Source organism: Gallinula chloropus (genome assembly GCF_964237585.1).
Source record: "Gallinula chloropus genome assembly, chromosome: 20".
In the NCBI taxonomy this organism is placed as follows: Eukaryota; Metazoa; Chordata; class Aves; order Gruiformes; family Rallidae; genus Gallinula; species Gallinula chloropus.
The window spans coordinates 5,826,845-5,846,426 of record NC_140105.1 but is presented as its reverse complement, the minus strand read 5'-3'; the positions used below and the strand labels follow the sequence as shown (position 1 = coordinate 5,846,426).

General features: G+C 44.5%; 1 protein-coding gene across 1 annotated transcript in view; it reads right to left on the bottom strand.

Annotated features, from left to right (window-relative positions):
- The window catches only part of RAB11FIP4 (RAB11 family interacting protein 4), a gene marked incomplete at both ends in the record, with an annotated part of 109,992 nt that overhangs the window by 56,531 nt on the left and 33,879 nt on the right, over positions 1 to 19,582 (bottom strand). The window contains 2 exons of the mRNA XM_084273690.1: positions 8,968 to 9,056; positions 16,834 to 16,921. Of these exons, the coding sequence (XP_084129816.1) occupies positions 8,968 to 9,056; positions 16,834 to 16,921 (177 nt within the window). The remainder of the gene's footprint in view (positions 1 to 8,967; positions 9,057 to 16,833; positions 16,922 to 19,582) is intronic.

Below are 19,582 nucleotides of genomic sequence, written 5' to 3'. Positions count from 1 at the left end.
CAAATAGCAAAACTCCTAATTAACAAGGCCTCTCAAGGGCCCAATTAATCTTGCCTGGATTTCTGTAAATTTCGAAGATGTTAATAGCTGACAGTTTCCTTCCTATTTCTCATCTGTCCAGACTACAGCTCTTGGAGAAGGGCTGTCTGCTGCTTCGAACAGCACTGGCACTGCCCCCCAGCACGCACACAGCTCTGAAACTGGTCCAGGCTCTGCAAGGACCATGTGGAACAGAAAGAAATGATGCCTGTGCTCCCATCAAGCTTAGGATAAACTTCAGCAGCCTTTTCTTGGCATGCAGTCACTCAACAGAAGCTGCATTTCTCTGCATCCTTACTCCAGACAGGGCATCCATGTCCCTGATTAAAAGAAGGTCAAACAGCCCATATCTCTTTTTAATTTTTAATCGCAATTTCATGCTGTTATTTCAGCTGCTTGAGGCGGTGTAGCACAACTCCCTCAGGAGTAATTCCTAGATACTCTCCTGTAGGCTGCCCTACTTTTTCTTCCTGTTCAGTTACAAATTACTTATCACAGCCCAGATGTGTGACAGTATGGGAGAAGCCTGCCTTCACCCAGACATTCTCCACTGCAGCATGTAAAAAAATAACAATTTAAAAAAAAAAAAAAAGGAGAAAAAAAAAAATCACATTTTGTTTCTTCTCCAGCTTCTAAAATAGACCAGATTTAATTTTTAGCTCTGTAAGCCCAGCTGAACAGGATGGTTTGATTTTAACCAGTTCTATAGAATCCAGCGGAGGACAGTGCCAGCCTCCTGTGCAGCCCCGCGCTGCAACAGCCCCGCACAGTGGGAGACAGGTCCCAGTGCTGCTGGGAGAACCTGGCAGGGGGAAGGACTCCACTGGGTAGGACAGATTCCACCCAGCTTTGTAGGGACTTTTGGAGATTGCAAGATCTGGGTGTGAAACACAAGGAGGAGGAAGTGGGAAAGGATCCCTAAAGCTTTCGTAAATAAGGGCAGTTCAGTTTAGCTAGAACATCACTTTATGGTTGGCTCTCTCTCTACAGGTTCATTATAATCTGGAATTTTGGCTTTATCAACCAGCCTTTACAGGTCTATACTACACAGAACTTTCTTCTGATGAAAAGCAAAAGTATAAACCTACTTACAACAATGGATTTTTACTAAGAAAAATCCCCAAACCCACCAAACAAAACCCAAACCCTCAAACAACATCTATTTCTATTTCACAGCTTCCCACTGATGTTATTCCAAGAACACTTGATGTCCCCACATCTTCCATAAATGTGGCACTAATTTTCCCTGAGCAGCAAAGAGAAAAGATACAAAATAGAAAAAAAAATCATGTTTATGAACTGGAGGGCAAAGATACCCTCATCTGGTCATGCAGGTGTCGAGTGGTGAGGGGCTGGAACAGGCTGCCCAGAGAGGTGGTGGGTGCCCCATCCCTGGGGGTGTTCAAGACCAGGTTGGATGGGGCCCTGGGCAACCTTGTGTAGATCCAGGCTGGAGGTTGTTGTCCCTGCCTGTGGCAGGGGTGTTGGAGCTCTGTGATCCTTGGGGTCCCTTCCAACCCATGGCATTCTATGAATCCTGCCATACTACATGCACTCTACGCAAGTGCTTTTATTGCAGATGTTTGGGTATTCCCCAAAGGCCACACACCAGAGTTGAGCCTCGCTCACCACCCTCTGACCCAGCAGCTGCACCTCCTTCACAGGAGTGTAGCACGCAGCGAGCCCTGTCATAATATTTCTTGTGCCTGTGTTATTAATGATGCTCTGAGACACACTGCAAATTAAAGCAGTCAGATTTCCAGTACAGCACAAAACAAAGGTAAAAAGGACTTAAACCACAATGCTGTATTTACCTGAAGGATTAAATCAATAGACATGTGACTTCCTTGATAGAAAAGAGACCAACTTTCAGCTTTCAGTCATTTCACAGACTCTACCCAAAGACAGCCTACATTGGTTTATCCACAGAGAGACAAGGATGGGAGGAATATTTTGCCATGGCAACCAACAATTCCAGAAAAAACACCCCCAAAAGCCTATTCAGAGCCTAATTCAGAGCCCTGGGACAGGCTGCCCAGGGGGTGTGGAGTCTCCTTCTCTGGAGATATTCCAACCCCGTCTGGACACCGACCTATGTGACCTGTCCTAGGGACCCTGCTTTGGCAGGGGGGTTGGACCCGATGGGCTCTGGAGGTCCCTCACTGATGTGAGCTTCTATTACAGGAGGCTGGTAGTTCACAGGCAAGAGCAGATGGTTAACACTTACACCAGCTAACTAGCAAAATTTGTGCAAAACCACTGACATACACAAATTCAGCCCAGCTTCCCAACCCCAAAACGGTGGCACCACCTAAACAAACACGACTGCACTGAGATATTCTATTGTCAGGGCTACAGAAACTCAAGCAGCATCTCTAACAGGTGTCCCCCCAGCACTGAGCTGTCTCCTCCTGGCCCCAGAGAGCAGGATTGCACTTGGAGGGAGCAAAGCCCATCTACTGATGTTGTGTGGCAAGAACTGGGTGGGAAAATGTTTCTCCCAGTCTGAGACCTCTTGGATTTCAAAGTATTTTCTTGGTCTCACTCAGGATGAGAAGGTCAAAACCTTGAACCCAAAACACATTTTAAGAAAGGAAAGAAGTAATTTTTTGACTAGGCCAGAGTGTGTCACTTCTTTTGTACTATTTTATGTGAGTTTTACACAACAACTGTCCAAAAAGAAGTCGGGGGAAAAAGTAATTTCCCCTTTTAAAATGGGAATTCAAACTGGTTATGAAAAAGAAAACGATGCTCAATCTATTTTATGGGTGGTTTTGGAGGAGTCAGCATTTATTTTGTTGGAAGATGCCTACCTTGCCCCAAGTGCAAAACTGCTCATTGTACAGGAGTTCTTTGGGGCAACATTTCCTAATCAGCTTGAGCAGCCAGAAGGGTAGATGAGTTTTATGCAGGTGTTTTGTACCAAGGACACTTATTTTTGCATGTATGCACAAACAGAAAAAACACAATTCAGAATATTGCTAGGTGAAAGCAGGCAATTTCCATGTAAATTGGTCCCAATCGAGCGCACGCTGTGCTCTGCTTTGCTCTGCTTTGCTCTTGGTAATTGTTCACCGGGGGTTTTCCGCAGTTGTAGCTGGAGCTGCTTTCTAATGCTTGGCAAAAATAGGAGAACATGACTTGCTGAGAATGCTGCTGTTAGAGGCTACAATAAACTCCCCAGTGTTCCCTGTGTACAGCCCTGCCTAGTCCTGCATAGGGACATGGACCTTTTTCTCTCTGTGGCTGCACTACTGTGGTTTACCAAGATTTTCTCCCCCCTGCCTCCAGTGAGAGATTAGAGGAACGAGCACCTCAGGAATGACCCAAGGTGCTGACCTAACTCTGCCAGGGTCTGAGACGTCTTTCTCCTGATCTCAGCAGGGGCTGGGACCAGTCCATAGCCTAGGCCTCCCAGAAGGCCATCGCTGGAGATGCTGAGCGTACTCATTTCCCAGGGAACGCAGCAGAAGCTGAGGGGAAGGAAAATCTCGTCGATTTAGGAGCACCAAATCTAAAACAGACTTCTAGATTAGACCAGGGGAACCAGGGAACCTTCTGCTTCCCTTGGCGTACATAAGAGGGAGGCTTGAGCCAAAACATTCCCCAGTTGAAGTCCTGGGGGACAGACAGGTTGTGACTACAGCAGAAATGAAGATGCTGCCTCTTTCCCAGCTTCTTCGTTAGGACGAGCTGCTCATAATCACAGCATGGGTCTCCCAGTGACAGGAGGACAGGAGAGCCCACCAGCAGCTTGGGAAGGGAAGCGATTTGCAAACACACACTGTGCTGATCACTGTGTAGTATAAACACCCCAAGAGTCTCAGCACAGGGAGGGAAGCCTTCACACGTGAGGCAGACACTGAGCATCTGCAGGGCTGAAAACATCATGAGAGCCAAGAATGACTGAGAGAGTGTGGGTGGTAGAGAAAACTGGAGACTGATAAGGGGAAAAAAAAAGCTTCAATTTGCTGGTTTTAATATTGCTTCTCCTTACCACACAGGCTTGTTTTTCCTCTTTGCTATGGTTGGAAAACTATTTCCAGTTTAGCAGCATCTCAGCTACTTTGCCTCTGTTAAGACAAAGAGTGTCCCTGCTGATCCTGCCACAGAAGGCAGGAGGAAAGATGCATTCTGCATTAACTGCTGGGCATCACCTGCATTTAACGTTAGGAAAATCTGTTTTGAGAAAACCCTCCTGACAAATGAGGTCAATCATTTTGCTCAAGCACACTGGTGACCTGATGGTCAAGGTGGAGCCATTTCTTCAAAATACAGGATATATGAGATGGAAAAATACAGGTTCTGGTTACAGACTCTCCAAAGTTTCCCCACCAGATCTGACACCCTTCACTCAAACTTTGTGTCAGCACCCAGAAGGAAGAGCAAGCTCAGTGCACCAAGGGTGTGCAGACCCAGAGCAAACTCTGTGGGAAGAAATTTTGTTAGGGGCTCAGCGCTGCCAAATCTGCACCAAAGATAAAGATACATGAACAGTCAAGCTCTGAAGGGTGCAGTAAAAATCTGCATTACCTTGTGGTGCCAGGTTAGTACTGTGCCTTGACCATCATTGCCTTTGTGATGGACACCACCCAAAACTGGGCAGAACAAGCTTCTAGGAACTAGAAGTGATAGGGCAGATGTTTCTTGGGCTCAGATAGGATCACAGTCTTTCTCCAGTGTCTAAAGGCCCCTCTATTCTCCATACATTAGCAGATATCCTCAAGCAGCTAGTGGGGATTTATTTTTTTTTTCCCAAAGCCAGTGGGGGACTTCTAATTGCTACTGAAAATATTTTCAAAGCAGCAGATCAGCTAGTAGTCACAGCTCCATCCCAGAGGCAAATACAATTTATTTGTCATGTTTCAACAATTTTTCTGCTGTTGGTACAGTGTAATTAATCACTTGGCAGGCAGGCAAACACACACAGCACTGAAAAGGCAGCTCAATCATTGACATGCAGCAATCATCCCATACCTCATTAAGAGGCAGATTCACTGTCTTATTTACAGGTGAGAGGAGCAAAAAACCCAGGAATCAGCAACTCAAATGAGCAACAATTAATAAGAAACAAGCAGTCTTGTTTAAAGCAAGGACCCTGTTGTTTTGTACCTTACAACACACTCTTCCACTAGCTTTGCATGTACAGCATCAGGGCACTGATTTCAGATGAAAAGGCAGTTGCTGACATGCAAAAACACAGTCTGTCCCTTGGCAGGCAGCTACCCAAATAGGTACCCAGCTACCTGGTGGTGAGAGCCTCTAAGATCTGTCATTCAGCCTCCTTTTCTGCCATCTATCCAGGTGACCCTTCAAATCTCAACAGCCAAAATACACCAGGTGAAGAGCTGAAACATCCAGCTCCTGTTGCTGAGATGCAGAACACTGCTTCTCAGGGACTGCAATGAAAACCTTGGCTGGGGAACTGTGGATGCAGCCAGCCTAAGTCCCTCCGAGTCCTGTGGCTAGTGCTCCCAGCTGGCTAGGTGCCCGGGAAGGCCCAGAGCCAACCTTTTGGAAATACTAGACACAGGCGCTTTGCTTTGTTTGAGCTGGCTGAATCCGGGTCTGGGTTTTCACACACATACTTCAGCTGTGGTCTTTCTGTTTGTTACCATCTCCAAAAGGCTATCCAAGGGCTCTGAAGTGCTACCAGATGCTTGCCACAAAGCAAATCCTGCACACTGGACTAGGGAGACTCTTGTCTCCAAACTGGAGCCAGAACAACAGCTGAGGCCATAGCAGCAGACACTGTGAAAGGAACTCAGGATTGATAAATTGGCTTCTGGCAAATTCAGAGCATTTCTATTATCTCTCTAAAGGCTGTAAGAGACAGAAATTATACTAATAAACAGCACTCAACTGAAGCAGTGCCTGAAATGGAGCACAGACAGACTCTCACCAAACCACCAGACTCTGAATTCATATACAGAGAGGGTGGGTTTATTTGTAGGTCCTGGAGCTGAGAGGTATTACAACTACTAACTTCAACACCATCCTCCTAACTTTCCTGGACCAACCTTCTATCTATGTGCTGACATATTCTTTGCAGCCTGATTCAATACTGATGGAAGGTATTGGGAAATCTCCCACTGATCTGAGAGTCCTGTAGTAACCAAGTGCTGCTCTGTGCTTTCTGCATGTCACACCTTAACAGACTTGAGTGCAAAGGAAAAGCTCTCCATTCACCTGAAATTTTGCTGACACAGCCTCTCTTTATAGACCATTAGAAACCTCTCGTGGAATGGTCTTTGCATTTTATATTGCATACACAATAGGATTTTTTCCACATCTTTGGACAAAGTTCTCAGACATTAAAAGCTCACCAGCATTTGTTCTTGTTTACACTGGAGGAAAAAGAAACAAGTAAAAGCAGACCATTTAGGAAATGTCAAATGAAATGCCCCCAGCTCCTTGTATCAGGGGATTTTATATATCAATTTAAATTAATTGCATTCAGTTGGCTGCAATTAAAGGCTAGAGGCCTGGCAGTTTCTTCTTCTCCATTTGACAGAATGTACATGAACAGCTGGATGAATTCAGCACCTCACTGTGGGTCCTGCCACTTCATCCCACCTCTTGGCATTACCTTCACCTCTTCAGATTTCTCCTTTGGGTTTTGGAAAGTTACAATACAGGGAGTAGGCACTGGGGAGGGGAAGTGAAATGGAAGTAGGGGACAGGGAAAATAACATGTGACAAGGAGAAATCTTCTCTTCCTCTCAAATCACATTATGAATACAGAGACAGCGTAACAATGACCCAGCTCAGCACCTGCCTTTGTGCAAGTGGAAGCCCTGGGGTGGAATAAAAGAGATGCATTCCCTTTTAAAATACCTATTGGTGCCATCACAGCAGATGCATCCTTCTGCTGCCTAAGAATTACATGTGCAAGGGGTATACTGGGATGACAATCAGGTTAGACAGGCAATAGGAGCTGCCCATAAACGACTGCATCTCCAGGGACTCACTGAGGTCTGGGGGAGGCAAGGAGAGCTCGTGTGCTTCTGGAGCAGGGAAAATGCCATCAATGCTGATGACCTCGAACCCACCCGGGCCTCCGGTCTCTGTTGCATCAGATTTAAAACCCCGACTTTCTGCCGAAGCAGAGGCTCCTTAAAGCAAGAGCGAACCTGGTCGCCCCTTTCCCCAGTCTTTAGCTGACATCTAGCGCACCGTTTCTGAACTGCACCGGCAGCCAGAGGCTGTAGGTGAACCGGTCCCCTCCAGAGGGCACAGAGGGGCTGTGAGACAAGCGCGGTGGGAACCACACGGGAGTTCCCTGTCCTCTCCCTCCCACCACAGCTCATCGGCCCTGTGGGCAGGGGAGGGAAGAACCTGGTTCTGCTCAGAGGCTGCACAAGGACTGCAGTGGCCCAGTTAAAATGGGCAAACAGAGCTGCCAGGCTCTCCTGTGACAGTGCTGCCTGCTGCAGGGACCGTATCAGGGGCTGGTGGCATCAGAAGCCCAGGAGCAATCGGCAAGGCTTCCACCACAGCAGTGCCAGGTGAACTCCTCCTGAACAGGAGGGTCATCCTCTGCCCCCTTCCTCTCCCAGAGGCACAAATCTCGAACTCATCAGGATTACAAGCTGCAGTTCCCACCCTCAGGCTCTCCAGGTTGAGAGGTGGCAGGAGTGGTGCAGTTTGCAGCCAGTTCCAGCACTGTCCACAGTACATCTTTGGGTGACAGCAGATGTGACATCCCTGAGGACCAAAGACCCAATGACCTTCCTTCACAGCGTGTCAGACGCAGCCTGCAATGTCTGCAGAGCAATAGGGATACATCTGGTGTTTGCAGAGAGCTGGTTCCCATTTTACAGCCTCTCTTATCTACAGCAAACATGGAGTTTGGTTTATGGTATCTCTTAAGGCAACCAAGGAACAGCATGACAGCTATCTATGTCATCAGCTACAAAAACATAGGGGTTTAACATAGGTGATGGCAGTGCCTGCCACAGCCCTGGTACTGAAACCAGCCTGTCATTTCATCAGAGTCAATAAGCCCAAACAACTGTTCCTTATGACCAAATTCTGCCCTCCTGTTTGCAGTCATGGGGCGCTCCTTCCACCTCATGACACATCATCTGCACCCAGGTGAAGGAAACGTTTCTGTACTTTCTGTAGGAACAGCGTAACCATGTTGTGTAACCATGAAGTGTTGTGACACCAGCATGCTTATCACAGGTCTTTCCTCAGTGCGTGAGTATTGTTCTCACACTTACTGGGAAGTAAAATGCTTTCCCTACTGACTTCAGGGTCACTTGCAATCTCTAACACCATTGACATGCAATCCTTTTCTGAAGGTACAATGCTAACTGTACCTTCCATCTTAAGATTTTACATTGGTGGAGGAGACTGAAACCAAAGTAAAATGGAGAGAGAAACAGATGCTTAAAGGAAACTTAACATTGCCCTGCTTCTTACACCACCCAGACACTGCCAAATTAAGGATACAGAGGCAGGCTTTCAGTGGTTTGAAAATGCTGTACCTACCAGCCAAAATACTATCAAGGTTAGCAAAGGTGTATTGTTTCTGCTTCCCAACAGCTGTTGAGCCCATTTATTATCTGCAGAAGGTCTCTGAGGGCTTGTTCACCCACAAAGTTTGACTGATTTAATTAGCTACAAATCAGTGTTTTCCACTTGTGTGGTGCCAGTGAGCTTGTATGCGATGTCTCCCTTCTCAGCCAAGTGAATACTGAAGCTTCTAAGAGCAGCACTATCCAAATTCTAAATACTCTCACATCAGCTGGCAGTGACCCTGTGTTAAGTGCAGCTTAAACCAGTGTGGAAGACTTACTACCAGTCATGAATCTATGAAGGAAGAGGTCAACAGGTCAGCAGCATTTACAATGACCCAACTACACACCACTCCAGAGGCCTCCCCAGCCCACTACCATAAAGCAGAATTAGTGCTTCTCTTACCTGGTAATAGTAATCAACATACTGTGGCTCATAGTGTTGAGGCCCAGAGTTTTCAGGAGACAGGACATCTTTTAGTAACTCTTCACAGCCTGGCAAGCAGAAACAAGAGTGGATGGTCAGGCTGAGAGTTTAGATTCCCAGAGACTGCACAAGACAACGGAGGGAGACACACAGGTCTGCAGCCTATCTGTACACACAAATCCATGAAAGTTGTGGAATATGTTTCAATAGCTGTAACAAGGCTCTGCCTTCAGACTTCTGCAACAGCATGTATTCAGCATGTGTGCAGTTTCACTATTGCCAACTCTCAGCATGGATACACTACGCTGCAATGAATCCAAAAGCTCAACGCGGGTAAACCATCCTGTGAGACTGAAACCCACCCCTGACCAACCCAAAACTCTGAAGCCAAACACATGAGGCTTGGCACGAGCCCATCTCTGCTGCATACTAGTGTCAGCAGAGCTGCTTTTGGTTTTCTCTGGTCTAAGTGACAAAGGGGCAATACCGAAACATCACAAGTTCCCCTTGGAAAACAGCTCTGTCACAGAGGGTGCAGTGCTGCCAGCAAGTACCTATGCACTGCAACTGGAGGTTGTCAGCTTCTAGCCTCTACCCATCCTTAACTACCTACAAATCAATATCTGGGTTTCCATCTGTCCTGCTCTGATCTGAAAACCTGAGACAAATACAGAAACACTGTAATCACCAAATGCCTCCTTCCCCATTAATTACTAATGGCTGCATGTGACATGCTGAGCTGCAGAGGCAGCAATATCAGGTCAGGTTACTTCAGAATAACCAGCTTACAGCCTTGGGCCTAAACAGTGTGAAACCTTCTCAGCATGTGTTGTACATTATCTGCCATGGTTTAACCTGGCAGGCACGACAAGCACCACACAGCCCTTTGCTCACTCCTCCCTGGCAGCAGGATGCAGGAGAGAATCAAAAAGAAAAGAGAGAAAACTCGTGGCTTGAGGTAGAAACAGTTAAATAGGGCAGAAAAAGCAGAGAATAATAATGATGAAAATAGAATACATATATATGTATGTATATATATACAAAGTGATGTACAGCACACTTGCTCATCACTCAGCAAGTACCTGTGCCACCCTACCACCCAGCCAACCCCCAGTGATGTAATGAGGATAATGTCATATGGTACAGAATATCCCTGTGGCCAGTTTAGGTCATCCCTCCAGTCCATGTGTCCTCCCAGGTTATTCTCTAGTCCTCTGACAGAGGAGAAATCAATTTACTGTTAATACCTTTTGACATTAATAACCAAAACCTACTACTCATCAAACTGCCTTATGCCAGCACCCAGCATAAGAGTCTTTACATGCAGGAACCCCTTATTTGCCAAGAGGTCTCTGCATGATATGGAGCACCTACTTACTGGAGTGAGTTATCACCAGCAAAACAAAATAGAAAATAAATGCCCAGTGCTACACAGTAATGGATGTAGATCAGTGTAATGAAGGAGAAGTGTTTACACAGTTCTAAAAATTTTTGGAAGGGAAAAGTCACCAAAGACCATGAAGAAGGATTTAATGGCCCAAAACAATGGAAAAGCCCACTAGCTTCAAGCCATTGGTTTTATTCTTCTTAAGAATTGTGTTTGAAGAATAAATTCTCTGTTAATCTTTTTCCTGCCAAGGCACAAATTTCTTAACTCTGGAGGACAGTGGTGCCAGACCTTTCTTTCAGCACACTGTCAGGTCACCTTTTGCTTTCCTTATCTAAATGGTAATTTGATTTTTCCAAGTACTCCAAGAGGTTCACACCAGGAGCATAATATAAAGAGAGGACACTGGAATGTCTCCAATACTGTGCACATGTTGTCTTATTACCAGAATATATTTTGGCTTGCAGCCTGGGAAATACCAGTGAGCTAAATTAACATGTCACAGACCAGGCTGAAAACTGCAACACCCTCCTCCCCCCAGAAAAACCACCCAAGGTTTATTCTGTAAATCTCAGTATGGAAATATCAAGGCACTGGGAAACAACTTGTATAGGGAGAAGTCTCATCTGGCACACAGGGTGCTCTCTGCTACCAGTACCACTCCTGAAAAGCAGCATGCTTGCCTAGGCTTGCAGAACTGTCATGATGGGTATTTCAAGCTGTGCAACAGTATGCACCCAAGGCTAGAAGCTGTCCATAAATAACCCATTGCAAATAAGTGAAGGAATACTTTCTGGCTATTCTAAGGACCTCCTGCACTAAGATGTCTCATTATTGCTGTAACTTCATTTTCCAGGAGAAGGTAAAACTGAAAGCCAGTTATATGGCTGATTAGAGATACTTCCCTTGGATGCCTACTTGGATCATCAGATATTAATGTGCTCAGTGTCCTCTCTCTCTTGCTACGGTTGGGAAAATTTCCTCATCTTCATTTCTGGGCAGCACTGGCAAGGAGGTTTGTCTGCACTGCAGCCACAGAGAGCCAGAGGATGGAGGCAAAGAGCTAACCCAGGAATAGCTTCACCTCCTGGTGCACCGAGTGGTGGAGCACAGAAGGATGCTCCCCATGGAGGAGCACTGCTAAAGGGCTGCACGTTATCTGGTCACCGTGCAGAGTGACACAGAGCAGATACAAACTCGTATCTGGAGAGACAACTGAACTATCAGATCACAAAGTGAGAACGGCCAGAAGCTGTTGAATTTTCTTCTCTGGCTAAAGACACCTGATGAGCCAGCACAGAGGCAGCTTCGTTGCGTCACTCATAATGCTCTTTGTTAAACAAGAACTGATACCTGTGGATATGTCAAAGCACTGAGTCATTGCCTAGCCTGCTCTGACTTTTAAAATTACCCGAGTTAAAAACTATTTATCCTAATAGTAAAAAATCCAAAGTTCATTTGGCCACAGCTGGGTTAAGGAATAGAATATGAGCTTGGAATTATAGCCAGTGACGTGTTCCTGGACAGAAGTCTAATGCAGAATAAGAATTCCAAGTAGCACAAAACCACAAGGTCATTTATCCCTTCTTTTTCTGAAAACAGACAGATAATATTTTTCATTTTAAGACTCAAACTCTCAAACACAGCGTTGGCTGTCCAGAAGCAGGGCAGGATCCTCTTTAGTCCTAAGCAAAGATGATGAAAGTGTTTTACAAGTCATTGAATGGGAAGACATGAAATTGAAACTTTTTCAGTCCACTCAGGATGCCAGACAGCTAGCAGATCATTTTACAAATTTACCTTCAGTTTTTTTTTAAAATTGGTTTTCACACCCTAGCAGTCAATTTGCAAACAGACATTCTTGCCACAAACAAATACAACTGTAGCAAAGTTATTTCCTGCAAATGCTCCAAGGAGGAGATTTAACCCATACTGCATCAAGCAATTTTCACAGGCAATTAAGCAATTTTAATGCTATAGGAAATCAAATCTGGTTACTTAATTGAATGTAGTTGGTTCCTGGCATTTTTCCTAAGAGCAATAGCTTTGTATTTTATCTACCCTTGGATCTTTAATGGTATATTAGATTCACTTATGGTTTCAGGCTGTATTTAGTAAAATCTAGGTGGGTTTTAGAAAACTCTGAAGTACTTTTAAGAGTAACCAACTTCAGTTCATTAAACAGCTATAGAGTAATTTACAACAGGAGAGCTTCACATTTACATGGCAGTGCTTCTCCATGGAGCCATCCCAAGCACCGCTCCTGTTATTCTTAAAAGACTGGGTAGATTGATCAGATCATCCTGCTATGGCATTCCATGAAGCCTGACATCTACAGCTACAAACCTAAGCTGATTCATAAAGACTTTGAGGTTTTCTGCAGTTCTTTACTGAAATTCCTGTGATAACACAGCTGACCTGGTCTTAGATATTGGGATGTATCAGAAATACTGATATCCAGCAAATAAATGCTTTTTACACTCTTATTCCATACTGGATCTTCAGGGCAAATACTGGAACAATACTGTTCTCAGCTGTGGCACTGCTAATTAGATTTTAAAGTTAAAAGAGGTAGTCACAACTTGGCACTGGTTTTGTGAGAAATACATTTGTTTGGAGCCTCTGAATGAAATTATAAAAAATCTCCAGTGAAACAGAAGGCCAGAAATATTCTGCTTTGGAAAACTTCTGTAAAAAAACCAACCAACTCCAAACAAAAACCATCCAACATCAAATTTCATACTATATTATTTTAATATTCTTTCACAGTCCACATAATCTGGCACAGTCTGAACTACTAGAACAGCCAACTTCCCTTTTTGAACATTTCTTTAAAGCTTTGGGCTAATCTGTATTCTTGGAGTTTTCATCAAAATTGCTGGGAACTTAGGGATAAACATACCTACTTTTTAACTTTTATCTACAAGGTCAGAATGAATTTACCTTTACCTTTTAATTCTGTATTAATCTGTATTTGCACTGTAGTCTCTCATCTCTGTGATCCATGACACCAAGTGCAGTAGGGGGAGCTCACCCTTTATTTGTCAGGGTTTGGGCTTTTTTAAATGCAATATCAAAGCAGAGACACTATATTGGAAAGACAACAGAAACCTTAAAATAGAAGGAACAGGTCAGACACAAATAGAGCCTGCTAAACATACTAGGACCCCAGTCCTCCAAAGCCACCTGACTGTGGAACCCCCCAGCCTGCCCAGTGCATCAGAAATAACAGCTGCACTCAAGCCTTTAAGTATTATGAGTGGCAGAACTATTTACTAGATCAGTGCAATAAATCCAGTACAGCAAAACCAGTCGTTGACTCCACTGAGCAAACAGCCATGGATCTCACACTGACCTGGCTGAAAGCAATGGGAATTCAGCCTCTGAGGATGTTCTGACTCTGAGCAGTGCTGCTGCTCAGACTATGCTGCTTTGCCACAGCTGCTGGGTACCAGGGTACCAGTGTCAGTTCATGCAATCGCTCCCCAGCCTGACAGCTATGAGAAATAAAGCCATGCAGGGAGCAGACAGAGAGGGCAGCTTCAGCAGGAGCAAGACTGGCATATTCTGGCATTCCAATGAAACAGCTGTGAAGCTTTAAATGTGATGGCAAGCCTGTTCCTAATTGCATGGAGAAAGCAGCCTAGACAGCAGGAGCTCAGCACAGATGTTGCAGCAAAGTCCTTTAATCCACAAAGGGCCAGCAAAAGCAGCAAAGCTTCACATAAATGGAAAGCACTCTGCCTGTCCCAGTATTCCACCCCAACAGTGTTCCTCCAACACACTTCTCCCCTCCACCAAAGATACCTCCACTTGAGAAAGTCCTCTCCATCACTTCCAAAGTTCCTGCTACCCAGCAGCCAAAGATTAATTGCCTGTTTCACCTGGCAGTTCCCCAGCTGCTGTGAAGGTACATAACTCATGTCATGAGGCTTATCCAGCTCAGAAGCACTAAGGAGGAGGCACAGCTTGATGGACACTTGTAAAAGAACACAACCCTTTCCATTTGTGCCATGCAAGAGTGAACAATGCCCTGGTTTATGGAGGAGAGAGACCAAGCTGCAGATCTTAGATACAGGATTCTCCTTGCAAGGAGAGCTTCTGCCAACCAGATACATAGCAGGCATTGAGCATTGGGAATTTTTCAGGTTCCAACATTTAGTTTTTTCCATGCCTGGATCTGAAATGCTCAAATTGAGGCCAAATCTTTACCACTGAGATCTGAATCTGTTGTTCTAGATGCTTCAAGCCTCATGCTTTAAACAAACTCAGGCACTAACTACCAAAAACCCCCACTATATCACCTCTGTGCAGCAAAAAACTTCTTCAGCATGCATCCATAAGACAAATTAATTTGAATTCTCATATCTAAGAAATATGGCCAGTCATTAGGATACTAAAGCTTGAATTTAAACATTTGGCTTCCAGTGCTATGCTTAATACACCCCCATACTCTATTACTGAAAAAAAAACCCAAACCCCACTGGATTTATAGTAGGATCTCATTTTCTTCATTAATCTGACTGCCCCAAGCAATTGCAATGGGCTGAGATGTCAAAGAATCATATTTCTAATCTGTTGGTGCCAAGACAAATTGCTTTTGTCCAGTAACAAGCCTGCTACTGCCCCTGGGATGTGGCTGCACTGAAAAGTGAGAGGTAACAACATGGTGGAGGCTTTCCATTCTGACAGACAGGCATATCCTCTCTGACCTTTAACATGAACAGTTTCATTTTTAAGAAAACTGTGGCTGGTGGGTAAAGACCAATAGAACTTCCATGCTGTGAGATTAGCAACAGAAGCAGCCTTTCTAAAGAGATGCTGTGAAAGCATGAGTAACAACATCTTATCAGAAACAGATACAACTGCTCCTGTGATTGTACACGCCTGGCACTGACACTGTGGAAGTGCTGACAATGCTAATGATGTGCTAAGAAAGCTCTAGGTGATGCTGCAGAATTGGATGGCTTCTCTCTATCTGTTCACATACACATACTAATACACATCAAGAATATGATTTGGATCCTCCTTATAATATGCTCCACATAATGGCTTTAATTTTATGAACTTGGAGCACAAGATATTACAGTTTCATTCAGTCATGCCTTTGCAGAACTAGACACAAGGACATGGATAAGGGGATCAGCTCCCAGAAGGTGAGCACAGATGAGAACTCCCAAGCCATCATCACTCCCCTGTAACTGTCAATACACACACACTGTCCCCACAGTAAAGGAAATGCAGCTGCCCACTCCTTCACTGAGGGTACTGCCCACTGTGAGCAAGGGCACAGTTACTGCAGAGGAGATGTTCTTTGGGTCACATCTACCCCTTCCTGATCATATTTTGTGTGTATCTTTAGACTGCAAATTACAGAGGACTACTAGATGATTTACAGAGCTTTTCTTACTTAACCTAGCACCCAGTTTGTTACAGCATTTCCCAGACAAGGAAAACCTCTAGTATAGACTTTAATGTCCCTGCACTAACAGGCTTTCTATTGTCACATACATCAGTGTCACCTTGGAAGGTGTCTCAACGAACATGGACTGAGAGCAGCTTCTCACTCTAATTTTACGTGAGTGTACATTGTCTTTGGCTGCCATAAACTTCTAATTAAAATTGCTGTGGTGTCAGGTTCTTGCATCATTATGACCTTGCAATAAAGTCATTGTAGCAGACTCTTCAGAGGCTTCTCCTGGAATCACACTACTGCTGTGACATTCACCCTGTCTGGGCCATGGCAGCTCTCCCTACAGCAGGCTGGGTAATTTTGCTGTGGGAAACTAGAAAAATAATCAGTAGCAAAATGGCTAAAGTCTCTCTTCACCATTTGCTTTGTTGCCCTTTGGCTAAGCTATGAAGTATAAGAAGATTGTCTTCTGTTAAGGACTGTGTTTCCTTGCACAGGAGATGGTTCGATCTACCTGGTCTCTATCTTCAAAGCTTGTATGGCTAACCTGTGATTAACCCTTTTCATTCCAATACACATCCCCAAGTACTTTGTAAACATGAATTACCTATACTGCAGATACCTCAATAAGAGTATAATAGTCTTACATTTCCTAGTGGAGAAGCCTAAGCCCAAGGGCTTGCTAACTTCCTTAGGTAAACCAGCAGCAGAACCTGGAAGCATCAGACTTTGGCACTGCCTGCCAACCACAAAGCTACTCTTTCTTTTGCTACATTTGTCTTTAAACCACATCACTTTTTTTCTAAAAAACTGTCAGTAAACCAATATGCAAGCATCTGTGGATGTAGAAACTCCAGCACTGCTCACCACCGATACATGAGATGCACAAAAAGGAAAAGATACTGGCTCTGTTCCCAGAGCTGCCCTGCTGTCACTACAAATAACCACAGTCAAAAGAGAAAATGTCTTTGATCATTACATTTTCTGCAACCAGAGAAACATTAGTGGAACTGAAGTGGATTATTTTGAAGAAATACACACATACCTTTGATAGCAAAAACTCCATGACAGAAGTTCTTAAAATTGATTCTTCCCAAGTCATTTGGGTCCAAATACTTGGCCAGTTTTTCCACCTAAAAGAAAAGATCATAAAATATGTGTTGAACTGGGTATATCATTTGTTCCTCAGTTCTGTATCTTCTACAGAAGACCCCAAGTGGAAGAACACCTGTAATGCTCATTTCCATCAGCCAGCAAATTGTTCTACAAAGGCGAATCATGTCTTATAGTTGGATTATCTGATGCTGAGGTATGTACTCTGACCAAAACTTCTGCATATTAATACTCTCCTATGTAGATCTCAAGAGCTTAATGAGGGGTGAATCTATGACCTACCCTCTCACCTTAAAGCACTGTGCTAAGAGAATCTCTTTCCCTAGCAGCCCTTGCTGTGCACGCAGCTCCTAAGAACTTAAGACCTTAGTAATAGCCATCCCTCCCTAACAAAAGTTATTGGGGAAGGAGAGGACAAAGATGTGCACAACCCATAGCAGCCTCCTTCCTTGAAGAATCCAGACTTCAGGAGACAAAAACTCATTGGTCACTTGGGATCAAACAAAACTTCCTTCCTGGAGCAAAGAATACAAGTTTTATACAGGAAAACAGCCATGTATTAACAGCACAAAAAGATTAACATGATAAAACAGAGAAGGGTTCTGTTTGGTACACTATGCAAACAAGGAACATGCTTACTTCTTATATTCTCAACTTCACAGTTTAGCCTTTCTGATCCCTACTCACCATACAATGAGATTACACTGACTTTAAAGACAGACACCAAATTGGCATTTGCCCCAAAGAAGGTCTGGCAGATTTTTCAGGAGGGTTTTGGGAAAGAGGGAGAAAAGCACTCTAGACAGGAAATGCTGCTGTGTGTTGTGCTGTTGAGAATTAAGGAATGGAGAAACAAGGAGCTGAAGAAGAGTAAGAAGAGAGGCAGAGCAGTCCAGGGATGTGGGCACAGTGCTGGGACCCCCCAGCTGGCTGTTGTCTCTGGGATAGATGTACTGCATGACATGCTCTCATGTCCCTGTGCCTGTGGCACCTGGCGGGTACCCTTCTTGAAGCAGAGGCAGCCGCTTGCTGCTCATAAGCAAGCTCACAGGTGGCTGCAGCACAGCTCTGACCTTGATACGGGCCCTCCAGACACCCTGGAGTATAAACAAGATGAGTGGAGGAGGCAAACACAGCAGGCACGTAGGATGCCGCACAATCCTGGCGGCTACAGCGTGAGCTCAGATATGTCAGTCTGAACAGCAACAAAAGCCCAGCTGGAAAGATATGCAGCAAATGAATCCAGATGACCCAGTTTCTCTTTTTTTTTTTCCCCACATGCTAACAAAACCCTAGCAGTTTCTTAGAGCCCTGCAGATAATGCACCAATGTGTGCGCATGACACTTCTTCCCTCAGACTCTCTCAGTGCTTAGAAATTCCCTCTGTGCCAGTAAATACCATGATCAGCCAAAGGCTTCGTTTGCAATGAGCAAATCTGGATGAGAAAATTACAAAATGTTTACACACAGAGAGAATTCTGTGTTGAGTGAGAAAGGAACAATCTGATCCTTAGATTTAGTCCTTTCTCCTCTCCTGTTCTTACGGGGAAAAAAAAATAGTCAGCTCATGTATGCAGAGCAAATCAGGATCTGTATGATGAGTTCTGAGGCTACGACAGGTTAGAAATCTTCTTAAAACTTTCTTAATGCAGAAGGCTTCAACAGCTCGAGTCCTGCCAGACGGGCAGCAGAGCCCAGCTGTCAGCTATCGCACAACCCATGATCGAGTTCCTACAGCTGGTATCACAAGTGATTGCTGTAGCCCCACTAATTTACAGCAACAGATGACACATTTCTGTTTCTGAAACAGCCACTTCACCAGAAACTGCAGTGTGTGTTTAACACATACAAGACTAGCTCAAAATCCTCACTGAAACCAATTCAGTAGAGACACCCTTGACACGGGACAGATGGATCACTGCTACTCCTGCTCACCTTCACCAGCAAGAGATGTTACAGGAGGACAGAGGAGCACAAATTCCTTTCTTCCAAGAGGCCATTGAAGCTGGGAGCAGCAGGATTTTACAGCTGAAAATCTTCCTGACTGCTGTCATAGCTTAAATAGGTGACATGTGTCAGCTCATGTAACCAGCCTGGCTGCAGTGGCTTTGGTGAAGGCCTTGGTGTGGCCCCTGCCCGAGCATCTGCCCACTCACAGATACAGCAACAAACTCTAATCAGACACCAGTCTGCTGGATTACCAGATCAGCCTGTAGCTCTGACAACTGGCCAGCTCCCAGCACTGTAAGGAAAGGAAATACTATTTCAGATGCTTGCAGGTTGCTTTAGAGGATCCTATTTCCTGTAGATCTCTTGCTAAGCGGCAGCAAATTGTCTTTTAGGTTTCACTGCACAGATTCCTGCAGCCAGTTGGGAAGCCTCTACGTTATTTTATAGGGTGTTTTAACATATTAGGGTCACCAGGTGTTCTCAGTTAATTTGGAACATTAAGTGTGTTTCTCAAAGTTGATCCAATGATTTTAGCCTACCAGTGGCTCAGCCACATACAATTACTTTTTAAAATCAAATTAAATAAGATGTTATATTCCTGAATGTGTGCATTATGGAGGAACAGAAAATATGTTCACGTTTAGGTCTAAGAAATGTCTTAACAGTATATTAAATTATTACCTGAACAAAGTGCTTCAGTCTCCAGTTCCTTCTAAATACAATCTTTCAGG